The 20,479-nt window shown below is 28.4% G+C and overlaps 1 protein-coding gene across 1 annotated transcript in view; it reads left to right on the top strand.

The window, feature by feature from the left end:
• The window catches only part of LOC107449744 (uncharacterized), a 73,241-nt gene extending 53,059 nt beyond the window's left edge, over window positions 1-20,182 (top strand). Inside the window, exons 9-12 of the mRNA XM_087168300.1 lie at window positions 237-315; window positions 5,305-5,425; window positions 15,099-15,275; window positions 17,914-20,182. Coding sequence (XP_087024426.1) covers window positions 237-315; window positions 5,305-5,425; window positions 15,099-15,275; window positions 17,914-18,048 — 512 coding nt within the window. The 3' untranslated portion in view covers window positions 18,049-20,182. The remainder of the gene's footprint in view (window positions 1-236; window positions 316-5,304; window positions 5,426-15,098; window positions 15,276-17,913) is intronic.
• Window positions 20,183-20,479: the final 297 nt, after the last annotated feature.

Below are 20,479 nucleotides of genomic sequence, written 5' to 3'. Positions count from 1 at the left end.
TAAAAACTATGTTTTTCTAGAGAGCTGACAAAGAGAAAACAACGAAAAAACATAAGACGCATTATTAATTTTATTTTTGTCGCACATAAAAAAAAAATTTAATGTAATTCAATTTTTTGCCAAATCGTTATTAAAAATGCCTTTTCCTTATTTTGCAAGTAATTCTTTTGCGTTTGTTGCATATTTTGCTAAATTTAATCGTTTTTTAATAAACATATTAATTTTCAATTTTTTAGTTGTTGGTGTATCTGTTGGTGTTTCTGTTATAGCTATTATTGTGATAGCTATTACTGCAGCATGTCTTTATTTGTGGAAGTAAGTTCAATTAGTAATATTTGAGACAATTTTTGAATCAAGATAATTTAATGAATAATAAACAATTTAAGATAATTCTTGAATCCATAATTTTACATGATTAAGAAAAGTTTCTAAAAGTTAAGAACTCTTATATGGGCCTCTTTTTATGTTTTATAAATACGATGGAATTTTTAAACATGAAAACTAAATATTTTTTTAAAGTAATGAAGTCATGTAAAAATTTAGAAATTTCTAAGTATTTTTAAAATTTTACATATTTCAAGAGTGCACAATTTTTAAATTAATGAAACTTAGCATTTTTTTAAACATGTATAAGTTAAAAATTTGAACACTTTTTATTACTCTATCATTCTAATACTATAAAATATTCTAAATATAATACAAATGAAATAAATTTTCATTTTCCAGAAATATAATATATTATGTGTTTTTTACGATTGATTATCATTAACAAATTTAATTTATATGCCTATATTAGTATTCATGCTTATTAGAAATAAACAGATTTTATTTCATAAAAAAATATTTCAATTTATCGTTTTTTCGTAATTCCTTGCTCTTAATTTCGTCTGTATGATACCATCTGTGTATAAAACTCTACTGGTATTTAATATACAAATGCTTAATTTCTCTTTCTGTATAATATGAAAAAAAGGTCGCGAGAAGGCTGTTATTTAAAATATATTTATTTCTCAAAAATGTCATTTTTATAAAATAAGGCAATACTGTCCTTAAAGAGGCCTATTTAAGATTATGATATAGATTACAGAAAATGTATGAAACAACAGTATTCAATGGTGTTCTATAAAAATTCAACGATATTCCGAATCTGAAAATCAAACCTTGCTTAATATCTTAGCTTATATATTTTTAAATATATTCTCTTCAAGAAATCGCCATTTTGGCTAGAATTTTTCACCTAAACTATTACACTGGGGAGCAAATTTTTTGTTGTATTTATACAAATACTTGATTTTTCCTAATTCAGGTGCCTGATCCGAAAGCTAAATTTTTTTTAAATGCCATTTTTAGTCGAAATGTACAAGTTTAAAAATATTATATATATAACAGAAGGTCGCATCAAAAACAGAAGGTTGCGACTTTCATGGGAGTTCGGACACTTCATTCGGATTATAATAATATTGGAACCCATGCGCGAAAATGTCGTCGTATGCGGCTAGGGGCGCATTTAAAGGAAAGCACGCAAAGAAATTATTAGTATTAGGGAAGCGTCGCTAGTGGCGTATGACGACATTTACGAGAAAGTTCTCATGCAATTTTAATCTTGATGATATTGTGCTCTAACACGCCTACAAGTTTGTCGCAACATATATACGACCCCGTGTTATATATAACGTTTTTAAACTTGTACATTTCAACAATAAAGAAAACCCCAATTTTTTTTTTAAAACTGCTGTAGTAAAACTAATTTCAGAGTTTAAATCTTGGCTGTAGCTTGAAAAGAGAAACCAATTGCTGATTTGAAATCAGTGATACAAAAGTATTTAGGATCTGTTAAAAAAAAAACTCACGGAACAAAAAAACAAAAACTGTTCCCCAGTGTTCCCCAATTTTTAATGAAATTCTTTCGATTTTTAAAAAGGTGTGCATTTTAACGCAGTGTAGGAGAAACTTTTTGAATTACAAAAAAAATTCATCACAAACGGTTTAATACTCACCTAACTGTAGCTTTCCTTCATACTGATAACTTGAGTTACTTTCATAATAAAAATTGAGGGTTTCTGTATCAAGATGGACAAAACAAAACCTAAAAAAAAAAAAAAAAAAACAAGGACAGCTGTTAGATACAAACTCACAGCAGTTCTAAATAAAATACGGCTTATTACAAAAAAGGGATAACTGTGATTATATTATTGCTATCTCTATTTACTCATTGGTTAAATATCTTTTTTATATTTTTGGATAGACATTTCTAAACGTCACAAAATTAATATGTGTCCTCTAGTCCAGTGGTGCGCAAACTTTTTTCGACTGCGACCCCCTTAGTAGAGAGAAAATTTTTGGCGACCCCTAGAGATAAATGTTCACAAATAAGATGTATATTTCGCGCATTTCTTTCGTTTCATCGAATAAAAACATCATCATATTTGACTCATATTAATTTTATTTATAATTTTAAGAAAATACTTTTTGTATAACACAAAAATCAGTAAATTGCCCTTTAATGAGATGTATGTGGCTGCAAGTTTCTAATTATCTCATCGATGTTTGGATGTATGTTGCTAATTGCAATTCGCATATCATCTTCAGGTTTTAAACACGAGCGGTATTTTTATTGAAACTAGTTTGCTAAATCCAGTTTCACATAAATACGTTGATGCAAATTGTATTAACACTCTGATGGCATTCTTGCATAAAATGGGATATTGTTTTTCCACGGATAGCCAAAATTTTTGTCTAGGCTGAGTCTTAAATTGATTTCGACTCAGTAGTTCTCACTAATTTGAAGAGTTGAACTGCATATGTCAAAGGAAAATGGATCACGTATTCACGCATACATTTCATAAAAATTTGGCGACCCCCAAAAGACTTCTGGCGACCCCCACAGGGGTCGCGACCCCTAGTTTGCGCACCACTGCTCTAGTCGTCCAATGGGCTGGATTGGTTTTCAATTCCAGCCAATGTATGCATCTTAAGAAACTACAAAATGCGTCAGCGCCAGGTGATGGTTTATAAGCGAAATGGCGAGTTAAAGTTGAGTTAAGTTTCTACACATAAGTTAGAATAATTAACTTGAAGTTAATTCGTGCCTGTCTTTGTGTAAAGTAAGAAATATGTAGTGAAAGAATTGAAATGTTTGAGAAAGAATCAATGTAAAGGAATATAGAATGTGTCCTTTAACAACAAATCAGGATCGAGACACATACTCTACGTCACTTACAGGTATCCCTTTCGATGTGTGTAAGTGACGTCATCATAGGTAAAAGATGGCATTTGTCGAATCAAAAGACAATCAGTTTCGGCACTCGCGCGTGACGTCGCTTACAAGTATCTAATTAAATCTGATTTAAATTACATGCATAATCCCGTTATTTCTTCGCGAGTTGCAAGTATCCAATCATCATCATCTGCTTTTTCTTAGTTGATCTTTTTGTGCTGCTTTTTTATTAATACTTATGTTAGTCTGATTTTTTATGACTTTTACAATTCTTTATTTCTGATTATGGTGTTGCAGTTGATCTAATCGAAAAAGGTAGAAAAGTAAAAAGCCTAGAACAACACCGATTTTCCCAGTGGGTAAAAAAATTACGTACTACGGACTTTCTAACAATCGATATCAAAACCTTTATCCTAATTAGCCTTAATCGATATCAGAAATTTTAAATTCTTTCAATAGTTAAAATGCTTTAATTTTTAACTCGACGAGAAAAAAGAACAACCATGTTTTTATGCTCTGAATTTTTCGAGATGTGTGGTGTCAAAAATATTAATTTAACATTTTTCCTTTTCAAGCATGTAAAAATAAACGAAAAAAAAAAGATAAGTATGTAATTTTTTTCTCTGAACAAAAAGAGAAAAAAAAGCAATTGCGTTTCGTGAGACAATTACCTTTTCTAGGTCAGGGAGTTTTTACCATAATAGATCTATCTTCTTTGATAGCTTTTTCAAGTTTGCTATAATACCCATATAAAATATAGAGATATCAATTAGGGTCACGTTGACAAGTGGAACATGTGCTGACAAAACTCGAATCAGAAAGAGCTCTGAAATCCTCACGAAATGTCAAACATTGATCAATATTTCCATTTATGAATTATATGTTAGTTTTTTTTCGCCAATCATAGAAATTAGCTTTCAAAAGGAATGTTTGTTGTTTTTGTGTACTCGTTTCGGAGTATATTTTCTCTACGTTTTCGAACCAAATCTACTGAATATTTGAACGAGAAAACAAAAGCATATCAAAATATAATGAATTGAAGAAGGCGGGCTTAAGTACATTAAAACCAGTTGGTTTGCCAGGAGAAACTGAACGAAAGTGAAAGGCAAACAATAGAAACACATTGAAGCTTCGTGTTGTCGAATTTTTTTGTTTTCAATCCCACCGCCACAATAATGATTCTGCTGATATATGCGTACTTTTTCTTTACTTCACTTTTGACAAAATTTCTAATATTGGCAACATTCCTAAAATTATTAATACTTTTAACAAAGGCGGGGATAACAGAACACCCTGTAAATTCTTGAAATTATGTTTATGATTTTTTCTAACAAAGTATTAATAAAGAATAAGTTGTTATCTCGTACTGGCAGTGAACCTTATACTGAGAAAAAAAATGTGGACAAATCTGCAAGAATATGGTAAATTTACCTTATTTCTGGCTCTATGAGAACACCAAAAAAACTCGGCAATTTTTACCTACGCTCTTTGGTGATGATTTTGGTAAAATTAAAATGTGGTTTTATAATATGCAAATGGTATATTATCAAGTATGGTTTTACAATATACAATATGGTATATTATAATATAAAGTATGGTTTTATAATATGCGATAAAATTTTTATAAATGTAAAATTTGATAATTTTTTCATGATGCCTTAGAGCATGGCATTAAAACCATAATAATTTTTTTTTGCTCATTCTAAGGCGAATTTTTGTTTTAAAAAAACGTTGTCGCTTTGTTTTTTTAACAAAGTCTGTGGAAGGAAAAAAAATTACTTACAAAAAATGCTTGTGTATAGATGAGTATTTTAAATGATGAGAGCAAAATATTCTCATTTCACTTTAAGATTTTTATTGTAGACTGTACTGGTTTCCATTGACTCTACTCTGTATCTTACAAAAATATTTATGTTTAAAAATTAAATTTTAATGTTGAACGAATAATTTGCCGGAAAATTTTAAATTTAGAATGTTAATTGAAAGCCAACACAAATCTTCTAATTAGTTCAGTGCTCCTCTCTGATGACTTAGAGCATGGCTCATAAATTATATATTATAGCTTATTTATTTACTTTCATTTTTAGCCGGCGATGGAAACGTGCTCATCAGAAATCAGAAGCTGCAAAGCACGCTGGATATAGGCTTCAGACAATGGCTGATCACGTGAGATGGGGACCCACAAGTCCCCTCGGAAGTACATACGTGGTAAGAAAACAAACTAAATTTTATTATTATTTTTTTTTTGTGAAGGTTTACCAATGTGAAATCTTAAGGAAAAAAACTGATTTTTTTTTCTTTTTCTTTTTTACAAAAATGTTTTTTTATAATTTAACAGCAAGCGCAAATGTGAATATTTTCTTGAAATTATATCTAGTGAAATAATTAATCTAATTATTCATTAAGGAATTTTAAACCTATTCAAATCAGAAATACATCTTTGGAAACTTTTCTAGAGATCAGTAAAATTTCAAATCTTTCACAAATTATAAATTTGTTATTATATTCGATACGGTTTTTGTGCGATTAATTGATAAAAAGGAATCGTATTAAGGATAGTCATTAAATCATCCATCAATTGCTAATAATGTATGATTAAATACTAATTTGCAATCATATATCAAATCGCGATTATGAAATACCAAAATTTGTTTTTATTTATTTTACCATTAAAAACGTGCATTAATTATTTTACCATAAAATTGTATATTATTTTAGATTTCAGTTTTGCAGTTATTTAACATATTATTATAACAATAAAAATCATATTATAAAACAGTTGGAAATAAGATGTCAATATATTTGTTTAAATAATAAGCTATTTCGATTTTTTAAGAAAAAGTTTATTTTCATCTCTTACGTTCTATAATGTATGGAGATCGAGTGCTATAAATTTTACCGAATATTATAAATAAGTATTGATACCTTTTTATATCTATACATAGAGGCATTTAAGAAATTAACACCTTAATTTTGAGTGGTGTATTGAAGAAAAGTTATAATTAACAGAATAATCGAAATAATTATTTTTAAAGACAACCTTTCCCTATTAAAGAAATATTGTTTCCAATTCTACCAATAGATGGCGCTAGAATCACTTCCTTACCTCTTTCTATAATTGATAGGAAAATTATAAATATAAATACATTTTGCAGTGTCATTACTAACTGTCGTTTAAATCCACGATTTATGTTTTTAAATTAATGGCTTGCTTAAAGAGATGCAAAAACATTTAACGTTTTTTCAATAAATAAATAAATATCTTATCAAATATACGAGTTATTAAAAATTCTTATACATTAATTAAAACAATTTAAATAATTAGAAAATATTAGTCGAGTAGAACTTAATTAATGTTACATTCATTTCAGTAAAAAATGTAATTGAAATTCGTTTTTTGGATGATTCTTTTTCATTTCTTTGTTTTTCGTTTATTGAAAAATGCTAAAAAAATAAGCTTCTTATGCTAAAAAACAATTTATAAAACACACATTCTTTTTGTTAAAATAAAAATAGATTTATTGTTTACCATTTATGGTTTTAAATACTTAAATTTAAGTTGTAGAAACAAAAAAGTTAAAAAAACATTTTAATAAATTTCAATAATTAAAATTTAAATAGAGTAAAACGTGCATTATTTTTCCCAAGGAAACGGAAAAGCACATGATTAAAATTAAATTTATCCTTATATTCTAAATTTATAATTAATCCTTCGAAATAAAAATAAATATTTTGATTAAATTTTTCAGAAAACAGTATTAAATCGGAATTTATAAAAAATATGCTTTTGCAGAACTAATTTATTAGTAATTTATAATAATTGCTTTATATTTTATTATCTGTCACTCTGATTTAGCTCTAATTTTTTTTCTTCAGAATGTTACTAATAATAGTAAACGAGACGCCATACTATGTTTATTTTTCTTCTAATTCTTGCACTTTTATGCTCTACGATACAATCGTAATGGTTTGAGAGATTCACTTTAAGTATGCTAATTAATTTGCGCAAACGTTATTTAATCTGGAAAATGTGTCTCACTAGTTTAATAAGGAAAGAGTAACATTCCTGAATTGTAGCCTTAGTTTCAAATATCTAATTTTCAATGACAAAATAAACGACATCGTCAGAAAAGTTTCCGATTATTAAAATTTAAAAAAACTTTTTTTTTTCATTTAATTTTTCAAGAAATATTTGATCGATTTTGTTTAACTTTTAGAATTTGTCATTTATGCTCCGATAATTTAAATTGAGATAAAAATCTGTGAACATTAAATCTCAAAATGACTTTATTAAATTAAATAAATTAATTAACTTAGATTTCAAAAATTTTAAGACATTATTTTTAACATAAATTATTATGAATTACTTCTTTTTAAATAAATTTTTCTTCGGATCAATGAATAGTTGATGGTTATAATTTTATAGTTGGTTGTGATTCGTTTAAATTATGTTGTACATATTATGAAAGACACAGAAAACGAAAATAACGTAAACGGGAACATCTAAATAACATAAAAAATAACAACGGAATTTTCGACCGCTCTGCTAAATAAATGACTGGTCCCATATTTCTCATATTGCGCCTATCCACCATATGTTGAGGCTCATATATCGGAATTCATGGTAGAAAAAAGTGTGTTAATTCTAAGAAAGTTCTTTTTCGTTTATCTGAGCTTTTAAACTTAAAATATCGTTTGCATATAAAGTTAGAGCCTAGACCCTAAAACCATGCAATTTTCAAGAAAAAATGGCATTCCAAAACTCTTCAGTCCCGCAGTGGACTGATCGTTAAGACACGGTTCCCAGCAGATCACCGAAGTCAAGCATCACTGGCTGCGGTCAGTGTGCGGGTGGGTGACCACTTGGATCAGTCTGCGTAGGGACCGAGTGTGTGCGGTATTGGTCCTCGTTAAACTGTGCTACCGTAAAGTGCTTGACTTCGCGCGCAGGTCGTCGGACTACCGAAGTGGGGGTGCCATCCCCTCCGCAGAGGATCAAAATTGTGATGGCATGTCTTCGGATCATCCTCCAGGATGTTTCCCAGACCGTCGCCAATAGCCCATTGTGCAGCTTTAGTGCGACGTAAATTAACAACAACAACAACAAAACTCTTCAGTTTAAGAAGTATTAAGACAGCGTTCTATCAACAAGCAATAACAAGTTATAATGCTAAATGACAGATAAAAACAACATTCTTAATCAAAAGTGACAAGAAACTAATATGGAGATGACCGGTTTTGAGCAAAACGTGATTTTCAAAAGCGTTGAAAACGCGGATTTTTTTCAACATGCTATGATTTCTTATATACAGTTAATGGAAAAGTTTATTTAGAGGTTAAAGACTAATAATTAAATAAATAAATAAATAAAGTAAAAGGGAATTTCTAAAATTTGATAAGATGGCCAGTTTTGCATATGAACGATACAATTGAGTACCTGCGAATGACGTCACGCGTAGGTCAGCCAATCAGCTTAGACACACACACGTGACGTCGCCTGCAGGTTGAAAAAATATTGCTATGAACAACTGGAAAACGTAGTATTCCAGTTGTTAATTTAGTCCCAGTATATTAATTTAAGAAAATCGAATTTTTAATGTGTCTACAGTTTCATATTTAAATTCAATTTTGTTTAGTAACACATTTTCTGTAAGAACGTCAAAAATATTTTTGAATAGAATCTATGAAAATGTGCTAAAGAAGGGAATATTTAGAAAAGTTAGTTTACTTTTCAATCTCTTGTTAATCTATCCAAAAAAGATAAAAATTGTTTACCTGAAAATTGATTCAGAAATTTGTAGTCTTCGTGTAAGCTATCACGTGACTTATCAAAACGTGCCATGATTTAAAATTTGTTATTGAATTGTATCATATTTCTTCTTGCTTCTTACCGTCTTTCAAAAAAATGTTTTTATTTTTATAAAAATTCGAAACATACAAGAAAGGTAAATGCAAGTTGAACATTTTTGCTGCAACGTGATTCGAAATTGAGAGATTTGAGAAAGAAAATAAAAATGTACTTCTCTATTTAAAAAAAAAAATTCATTCATATATTTGTAAGGAATAAAGTTAAAAAGCAAGCTTTTTTTTTTTTTAGTTTATTGAAAGATCACAGAAATTTCTTTTTTCTAGAAATTGTTGAAATTACTGAGATGTATTTTTCTTTTTTTGCTGAAAAGTTTTCTTCGCCCAACACACACACATTTCGTTTCCTAACACGTACCGCCACAAATTCGAAAAGTAAATTGCGATTTTGTCAAATTCTTGACATTAATTTTTTAAAGAACTTATGTTTAAAAAAATTAAAGCGAAAATGAATTATTAATATTTGCTTTCATTAGTTTATAAAATCATTAAGTAAATATAATAGATTTATCTTTACAGTTATTAATGTACAAATTATAAAGCTAAAAAAAAGTCGACATATTTCGAGCGACAAAAGAAAACGTTAAATTGTCTACGAAAAGATGGAAAATAAAATAAAAGAGAAAAACAAAACTGAACTGCGGTAGATGTAAAGCAAATCAGATCTTTACATCTCGGCTACCGCAGTTTCTTGAGTTTGGTTTTTAAATTTATTTTCCATTTTTTTGTTAAAATTTTGTGTTTTCTTTTTCAAATCTATTTTGTTTTCTTTATTCACGTTAGGTGAATCTTGAAAATGGGAGCCTATTTTTGACCGCTAAGCCTCTTAACTCTTTTTTTTTTCTTAACCATTATAATTTTGAAACAACTATAGTTTTTACATGAACAAGTATACATTTTCCGCTTCAGTTTCTTGGGATTATTTATTATGAATATCTCTTTCGTTATGAATTTGATTTCGGTGGTTCGAATCTGCCTATTCAAACTTACTGAATTATATCAGCTGATACTAAACAAACGATGAATAAACTGACTGACCGAGTTTCATTAATTGTAATCATTTGAAAATATTCTTGGCCATAGATGGCGCCACTGGAAAACAAGAACAATCGCATCCCCTGCCAATACAGGCATACGTCAACAACATTTGAAAATATTGTGTCAAAATGATTTGGATCTACAGCAGGTCTAATGAGTTTATTTGAGTTAGTTATTCGAATCTATGAGCATTTAGAATTTTGATGTGAACCATGGCTATTTAACCTATTTTAATAGAGTTTGATGATTTGAATCTTTTTTTATCTGAATCAAATGTTTTAAGATCAGTCGAATCAAATATTGCGACTTAATTTATTGGTTCGAAAATAATGATTTAAATAGGTTAATATGGATAATTCAAATCGAATAAATGATTCTGGAGTCACTTAAGTAATTTGATTCGTTTGAATGAAATTAGTTTGATTATTCTTTTTCATGGATGGAATCGACAATGAAACTGGCGCAAACTTTTTCTGCCCTATAAAATATGAAAAGTAGATAAATAATAATTACCACAATGAACAAAGCAAATAAAATTATGCATCTCTGTCGTTGAAATTGATGTAAGATTTATTTTTCTGTTTGAACATTTCTCTACATCGAAATTTTTAAGAAAAGACGTTGCAACGACTTTGAGAATGATTCCTACTTGTAGAGAGTGGAGTTAAGAATGATGAAAAATGCATGTTTCCTTTGCTTCATACAGAAAGATAGAAAAATTAATTTTTGCTTACAATAAATGAAATTATAATATTGTCAATATAATCATATATTTATATCATATATTTATTATAGATTCTAGTTTATTATATTTATTATAGATTCTTGTATGATTTGTGTGAGAAAGTCAGTAAAATGTTTTTACAAATTAATCTGCCTTTCTCTTTTTGAGTTTAATTACTTCTAATGGGTTATGAAATACACCGAAGATTTATCTAAACTATTAGTGAATTTATCATTTTTCTCGTTTTCTTGAGAAACAGGAAAACTACTCAATAGCTACAAAGGGGTAAGTAACAACAAAAATATATTATAACATGAGATATACAGGACAAAAGGCTACTACAGCTACAGCAACTACTACTTTCAAAAAGCGTAGATGTCTCTTTATTTAACAAGATCTTTTTACAGTTACGGTTACAATTTAATTAACAATAAACGCTGCCATCTATTGGTGGTTCAACAAGTATTTCCACACTGCCGGAGCCGAAAACATTTTTTTGCAAAATTAATGCGTGACTTTGACGATAGTAAAATAAATTATAGTTTGTCTAAAGTAAGAACTCCCCTAGCCACTCGTCTGGACCCGTAGCGATGACTATGGTAGCGAGGTATAACTGTTTCAAGTTGGGGTTTGGGGTCACTGTTTAGGACAGGTTTCGGCTCGGGCGAGAGAAAGGGAATGTTTTTCTTCGGCCTACTGTGTTAGCCCTAGAGTGAAGAGAAGCTACCCTCCGTGAAATGCACTATTCTTATTGCCATAGCAGCAGGACAGATCAGTCTTTGTGGCGGGGGAGTTCTTACCGTAGACAAACTATAGGACGCTTCGCAACTGGTACCACCGAGCAAAAATATCGAAAAATCTTTTTTTTTTTTTTTAAAGTTTAACATTATTAAACTAGTTGAAAATTGTTGAAACATTTTTGTAAGATATTGCTAAAATTGCCTCTCACACCCTTTGTTCAAATTTCAGTATCCTCACACGGTTTTGGATGCACAAAAAGAGATTTTATTATGGTGGTTTAATTTATTTCAGGGATTTATCATTTTTTTCCTATAAACCGAAGCTGACCTTGTACAGCAGCTGTCGAGGGAAAGGGGAAACCATGTTTTTATTTATCCCTATCTTGTTAGCTAAGTTTCTAAGGTTATTGCGTTTTATCCCTAATAACTGAAAGGGAATTTGTGTGTCTTTTTTTTTAAGTCTTTCTAAGAGAAAGTATTGAAGTTTCAAAGAAGCTATAAAAGTTTTAAGCTGATTAAATGCCGAAAGACCGAACATCAGTTTAATCTTTTAATCACTAAGGTATTAGTTATCATTGGCAAATATTTTTAGTCAAGATTTCATTGTTTTGTCTCAGATTTCAAATTCTTTTTTGCTTTGAATTGAAGATGAAAATACATTCCAGACAATATAATGCAGGGAGATCATAAAATAACGTCTAGAGTTAGAATTAGTATTGCTTTATATCTATTGAATTAAATGTATTTAAGTAACCCGATATGTCGGATATTTCAGGAGACGCTAAGAGGGAGGAATCGTAATTTTTGTAAAAGCGAAAATAAAAAATTGAAACTTAATTTAAAATGTAAAAAAAGAAGTTAATTTTAATGCAAACTAACCTTGTTTTAAATTATATCGCTAATATCTTTCGGAATTTTTTTTTCAATAATTCTATTTAATGTAAGATGAAAAAAGTTTTATTGTCCTCGGTAAAAGGAAAATGTCTTTATTATGAATTTTTTTTATAAATATTGATTAGTTTCTTTTCAATACAAAAATCGGTTTAATGTTCAACTAATTAAAAAGCACAATCAGTTTAACGTTCAATCTGTTTAACGTCCAATCGGTTTAACGTTCAATCGATATTTTGAACCTAAGCCATAGAACTATATACATTTGCTGCAATCATAAATAAGAGCATTATGCTTGGAGAAAATATTCTCAATATTATATTTCGTCGAACTCCAAAAGTGTAAACGTCTAAAGATAAACCCTCTTGACGTGTCTAATCACACCTGCACTGTAAAAAATTCCGGTAAAAAATCCTGGCACCCTGAGTATAGCACCTGCAAAATCCATTTTTACTGTAAAATTTTACGCAGTAATTTTTACAGTACTATTCATTTAATTACAGGGATTCAATAAATATAGCTGTAAAAATTCAGGGCTAAAGAGAATAGAAGGGCTAGTTCACTCCGCTCTTAGAGCTGAAGCTACGATTTCCCTCCTCATGACGTCACTGTGTCCACAGATCTCGGAGATCGCAAGCAAAGATATGATAACTTTGCATCTTTCTCTTTGTAAAAATAAGTTAGACTTTTTCTGGTTATTAGCCTTCAAACTTTACGTAATTAACACATTATTTCCGTTCATAAACATAGTTCAAAAAACTTTCTTGGCCATTATATTAAAAAAAAATACCACTTTAAACTTACAAAAATATTTTACTACTTGGCGAAAATGACACTATAAATACTTTATTTTAAAAAGTTCAGTTTTAACTTTAATTATTAAGAAAAACTATAGCATATATCGACACATTTTTTATCTACATATTCTTTTATAACAATAAGTTAAATTTAGAATCTCTGATTTTAAAATATGCCGTTAATAGCAATTTGTTCATACTTAATCATTAAGAAACATCAACCTTAAACGCTAATTACTGAAACAAAATAATAATTTAGGTTCATAATGACATTAGAAATTTTACAATTACTTGTAGATATTTAAATTTACGATGATATAATTTATAGATATTTAAATTTAAGAGAATATGATTTTTAAAAAAAATCATAAATATTTAGAATAACTACATTAAAAAATATGTTATGAAATTAGGAGGATTCCAACTATATACTATATATTTTATTTATACTTTTTATTTACATTTTAATTTTCTTTGACTTTATCCATTTTTTAATTTTTTTCACCTGCCTTTCTTTTTGAAGTAACGAGGCGGTTTCTATTTAGATAATGAATTTTTATAAAAGTTCTTAACGACAGAATAAACGTATTGCTGTTTTATATTAACTGTGTCATTTCGGAATCCATTCTTTACATATTTGTTCATTTACTTCAGGGAACACGCGGAAAATTATATTTTTTCCTTTTGCTTTTCTTTTAAAATTTTTTCAAGTTGCAATCGCGCAAACTGGCATTTCGATAATAGTTTTAAATTCTTGTAAATTCACTGCAAAAACTGAGGAAAGTCATTATAGAAAATAACAAATGTCTTAGAATATCTCGCAAAAAGAAATGCTCCAATATTAGTTAGAGCTAGTAAGGCCGAACGCTCCGTTCTTGAAGTAAAAGTGCGAGTTTTGCGCCAAAGTGACGTCACTAGAGAAAATCGGAGGATTGGCGCGGCGAGAGCTACTTCAAAGGAGTGAACCAGCCCTTCTATTCTCTTTAGCCGTGGTAAAAATTATGGTATATGCTTTTTGTTCCCTAAAATTTTAGGGTAAAAAGTATGGCCACTCAGGTGCTAGTAGTTTTTACTTTAATTTTATACGGAAATTTAACAGTTAAAAACTGAAGATCGTGGATGCTGACCGTCTTCAAAAACACCGCAATAGCCGTACACAGCTATAATGTACAAGAGTTGTAATGCTTTTGTGATGAAACACTTACTAGATGTGTACCAGCTCAGTCGTCGACCCTGAAGCTTATTTTCATTACATACATTTTTCGTTCGACACTAACGAAAATAACGCATTTGATGAAATTAACTTTAGAGTTCGTATAGTTTTTCCTTTTTTTTCCCAAAAATCTTTCACTGCCGGTGAAGTTTTTTTTTGTTAATGTTTTGACACTATCTGTATCCGAACAAACTGGAAACTTTTTGAATATGAGACAATAGCCCATTCAACTGCAATTTTTTACCCAACTTAGAAGGTGGGGTAATTTCTAATAAAAATTTGGGGTAAAGTTGCCTCTGTAGAAAATCCTTATCAAAATTAAGTAATTCTCATTTGCGTTTTATAAAATAGGCAGTCTCAAAAACTTAACATGGTTTGCCTATCGACGATGAGATTCTAACCCATTATTTATTAATCACTGCTTATGTTGTATGGCAAGTTAGTATTATGGTTAGTGCGAGTAGTAATCAGGGGTAGCTTGTATAAGAAGTTATCCCTTTATCTTTGAGTCATATCGCCTCTTTCCAAAGAGAGTATTGTTTTAACAATAATATAATTTTAAAATGTTGAAATTTAAAAATATGCACTCCTTTTAACGATTTTTTTTCCACAGCCGTCCGAATCGACTATGCAACTATCATCGCCACAGCTGTCAGCATCTGCTAGTCAGTTATATGCCATATCCACAATTCAGCCTCCGAACCGGTTTCAGAGGAGCCAAATGTACCACGAAGACGATTCGAACCCTTATGGGAAGATTATTAGAACGTTACAAAGACATAATAGTTTGGTAAGAATCAATCATTCCATACCTTCAATTAGTTGATATTGCATGCTTGATACATCCTGTTTTATTAAAAAAAATACTTTTAGTATTATTAGTATTGTACAATTAAAACTATTCTCAACTATCTAACTATTAAACATTCATATATATGTGATTGATTTAGTGATTTTTTGGGAGTGTTTCTATAGGCATTCTTAATTGTCAGTCCCCAAAGAACAACGTTTTCTGATATTTTTTTCAGAAACATACTTTATTCTAAATAAGAAATATTTATAGGATTATATCTTTAAATAAATTTTGCTAAGAACAAATTAAGAAAGATTTTAATACCTTTTCCAGCATGTATCTTTTTTTTAAATTATGCTTTAAGAATTTTATCATTAAGAATATTCTCAAGTATCGAGCTAAAACGATAATTGTTTTATATCTCTTTCAGAATCATATTAAATTTCATATAATGCCTTTTTAGAATTATGTTTATTTTAAAAATAATCTTAAATATCAATACAAAAGCAACAACATTAATCAATTCCTTTTCCAGAAATAAATGTTTTAAATGGGAAGTTTTTATAGGATTATATCTTTTTAATATCTTTTAAGTTGCAAAGACTAATATTAGAACTTTTTTCAAATATTTTTCCGGCATCATACATATTTTTTTAAATAATAAAAACTGTAGATTCTTAGGAATATTCTCAAGAATTGAACCAAAATGATGATTTTTAGAATAGTATATGTATTTTTTCTAATGATTGCTTTTTTTAAGATTGTCTTTACGAAAATTCTCAACTATCTGTTCCGAAAAAACGGCGTTGTTTTAAATCTTTTTCAATATCATATTTTTTTTAAATATAAAATATTTATATGATTATATCCTTAAGAAAAATCACATTTGCTGAGACCGAAATAAAATCTTTTTCTTGATATCTTTGTATCATAATATTAAATAATATCTTTGGGATTATTTCTTAACTTTTCGGACTAAATAAATAATTTTTCATACCTCTTCCAGAATCCCAAAAATTTGTATTTGCAAATTAGTGTTTTGCTTAGGAACGTCTTTAAAAATTTTTTCAATTGCCAATATTCAACGAACAACCTCTTAGATCTTTATATATATATTTTTAACAAGACTTCATTTAAAAATTATATCTTTAAAAAAATTCTTGAATGAAAAGACCAAATAGAGATCTTTCTCTCAATACCTTTTCCAACATATATATATATTTGAATAATGCTTTTAGGATAATGTATTTCTTTAAGAATATTCTCAATTATCGAACTAAAACAATAATTTTTTTATGCATATTTTCTCAGAATAGTGGCATTTTAGTATTATGTCTTTAGAAATTCTTAAATTTCACTACAAAAACTGCAAATTTTATAAATGAAAGATACTTATAGGATTATATCTTTAAGATAATTCGCAATTGCAAAGGCAAAATCATCTAATCCAGCCTCATACAGCTTTTTCTTTACACTGAGAAAAAGTTACAGTCAAAACTACCCGAATATGGTAAAATGTGCCGTGTTTTTAGCTTTATGGGAATACCAAAAAGCTTGATATTTTTTACCGAAGCGTTTCGGTAATAATTTTGGATAAAATTAACAATTAAATATGGTTTTATAATATGTTATAAAGTTTAGTAAATGTGGTAAAATAAGGTAATTTTATCATGCTACCTTAAAGCTTGGCATGAGAACCATTTATTCGATTGAATTAACTTATCAGTTTCGTATTAATTACTAACTATGTGGTAATAAGAACCAGAGTTTCTGGTAAACCGTAACCGTATGAACGGAAAAATTACCAACTGAATGGCTCAAATGCCGTATATTTTTGGTTTTATTAACCGAGTTAGTTTGTTTTTTTTTAACCAAAAATGTCCTTACCACATAGTTAGGTAATTTTACCAGAATTTTTTTCTCCTCATGCCTATAGTATTATATCTTAAAGAATAATCTCAAGTATACAACTAAATTTATAATTTTTTATAACATAACCTTTTTAGAATCGTAAATGTATTTTAGTGCTTTTTTTAAAATTATCTTTAAGGAAATTGTCATATTTTATTTGTTGTAATTTTTTGTAAAACTTTTTTGAGTGCTTCTCACAATATTGTATTGATATATTTTGCTTTGGCTATATTCGAAAGCACTCCTTTTTCGAGGATATAATCGTGTGAGCTGATGAAAAGATTATATCCTTTATTTTTCTAATTTGTATTCATTTTTTTCGGATTTTCCCCCCTCAGTTTCTTGTTTTCTCAGTGTATTTTTATTATTAGTTTTCTTCCCCTCCCCCCTTTTGTCATTGTTCTGTTATTTTTTCCATGTTTTCCCTACATTTTGAACTTACCATATATATATATATATATATATATATATATATATATATATATATATATATATATATATATATATATATATATATATATATATATATATATATATATATATATATATATATATATATATATATATATATATATATATATATATATATATATATATATATATATATATATATATATATATATATATATATATATATATATATATATTGAGGATTATATCTTTAAGGAGATTCTGAATTGTCAGAAGTACCAAAACGATAACCATTTCTGTATATCTTTTTCAGAATCATTCTGGTGGCCTCCACTACGACACTTTAAACTCAGAATGTGCATCTTCTGAAGAAATGGGATTTCCTTCTGTGCCGAGCAATTCTTTTGTCTATCACGGTACTTTTGACCGATCGAAACTTTACAGATAAAGGTTGGACTATTTTCTGCAGGACACTAACTGTCAATCTGCCATGAGAAGAAAAGTCGAAAGTTCGGAGAGCGTCGAGACTTTGTTCGTTTATTGATCGTTACGCTTTTCCGTGCCTTAAACCTTCCTCTGGGACGTAATAGGAACAAGATATTTTGACAGGATAAGAAAGAACAAACATTGTTCGTTTATTGTTCCGCTATCCAATTTAAAAAACAATTTCGTTCTTCTTAAATGAATTAGGGGTGAGCTTAAAACTTTTGATTCGAAAGTACTAGTTTGATCATAAAGAACTTTTATTCGTATTGTATATATGGAATTTAGAATTTGTAAATTGTTTTGTTTCTCTGTTATATCATCTGTAAACCTTGTTTTCTAACGGATTTTACTGACTCTAAGCTGAATTGAAAAGCTATATCATTGCTTTATGATTGATTTTTTTTTTTTTTTGTTGCGTTTGCTATCATTTTCCTAATACTTCACTGTTGCTCTTTTAATAATAATTTAGCATCTTGTTAATTACTCTTTTCTGATATTTTAATGTTTTATCGCTATTTTTAATATAATTTAAAATAGTTCTTCTCCTTTTATTTGAAGCAAAATTTTAATGTCCTGCTGCTTTTTTATGATAGGGAAACCTCCTATTGCACTAACTATTTCATTGTAGTATTTTTTGCGCGCCATTTAAGCATCCTTTTGAACTTAATGCAATTGGGTATACTATAGTCTACGTCACAGATCGTGTTATTCCTACTAAATTTAACTAATAAACAGCATTTTCTGCGAACCTGACTTCTAGCAACAAGTAAAAGCATCAAACGAAGTGTCTTCTTTATAAGTCGCTACTCGCCAGGTTGAAATTGTATTAGTCTAGTTCCTTTGGAAATAATTTATATTGTTGTTTTACGGAAGTTTATGAATTTAGAAAACATATTTAAAACTCAGTTTATTAATTAAACTAAAAGGTAAATGTTATTCCTAGTAAGTGGAAGTAGTTGTGCTTTTTTCATATTATACCCAATTTTCTCATTTTTTCCTCTATTTTTATTTTGTTAAATTTTTATCCTTTGCTAAATTTTTATCGTTTGCTGATTTTTTCTGTCATTTACTGATTTTTTTTGGCATTTACTGGTTCTTTTAGAGCATTATTTTACGACTTTAGCGATACTTTTTCAATCATTTAAATATTCCGACATAACACTGAATCTATACAATGATTTTTATATAATCTTGCTGCTCTTCTAACGATATATCAGCTCTTAGATGTATTCAGATGATATTGTAATACCTTTGGTCTATTGAGAAAAGTGGAAATTTGAAAGACAAAATCTGTTTTTAAATATAAAAAAAGTGTCCATTTTGACATTGACTAAGAGCGAGTACAGACAGTTCAGTTCGGTATTTATAATTTTTATAGATACTTAACAGAGATTCTTATTATAAGGAAAAACACTGAACGCGTAATAAAAAATTATGTATTTAGAGATCTGTGTAATACGTGTTGAACTTTTTATCAACTTCTACGAAACTAGTTAATTGTATCTGATTGTGATTTCATGTTTTATTTATTAAATTTATTTAAAATGTCTTTTAATCGTTCGAATTTATGATTTTCATTTCTAACTAGTTCCTAAAAGCTTAGTCACAGGATTTTTTTTCATTATAAATTATCGGAATAAGAAAAACTTGAGTGCTTTTGCCTAATTTAATATTTATTTTTAAAAACGAAATTATTTATAAAGAAAAATAAAGAGGTTTTAGAATACTACGAAAAGCTATTTATTGGAGATTTATATAGTTCAAAGCGATTGATAATACCGGTAAATAATAATCAATTTTTAAGTACTATAAAACAGTTATTTTTCTAATAATCTTTAGTTTTATTTTTAAAAGAAAAGTAAACAGTATGATTCTTAATTTAAGAATACTTATTCATAAGAAAGTATGCCTTTTAAAAAACTTTTTTTCTTGTCTAACATGCTTTTAATTATTGCAAGACCAAAATTTTGAATTTTTCCCAATGTTTTACATTGCAACCTTTGTTCGTTTTAAATGTAATTGTTAATTTTTAAAAAAATGTACGTTTTAAGTTACCTGTATTTGAGTATTTTTGAAATAAAATGTTTTAAGACTCATTAAGCTGTAAGTCATTGTTTACTTTTCAGACACTGTTTGAAATTGTTTCCATAAAAAAAGTTGAAAAAATTCGTTATGACAATTTCATATTAAAATAAGGTAAAATAAGAGTATTTAAAAGAGCTGCAGAATTAGTTTCACTTATATTAGTTTCACTAGGTGAAAAAAAATCATGTTAAATTGGCGATTTTTAAAAATGTTTTGCACTTCCTTTTCTTTCGTTTTTTTTTAACATTGAATAATTTTTTATGGCAATATAGTTTAAAATAATAGCTATGAGCGCTTTGAGTTAAGGT

Source organism: Parasteatoda tepidariorum, chromosome 7 (genome assembly GCF_982258835.1).
Source record: "Parasteatoda tepidariorum strain Cologne lab strain chromosome 7, Ptep-v5.0, whole genome shotgun sequence".
In the NCBI taxonomy this organism is placed as follows: domain Eukaryota; kingdom Metazoa; phylum Arthropoda; class Arachnida; order Araneae; family Theridiidae; genus Parasteatoda; species Parasteatoda tepidariorum.
The sequence above is the reverse complement of the archived record's forward strand: the minus strand, read 5'-3'. Positions and strand labels throughout refer to the sequence as shown.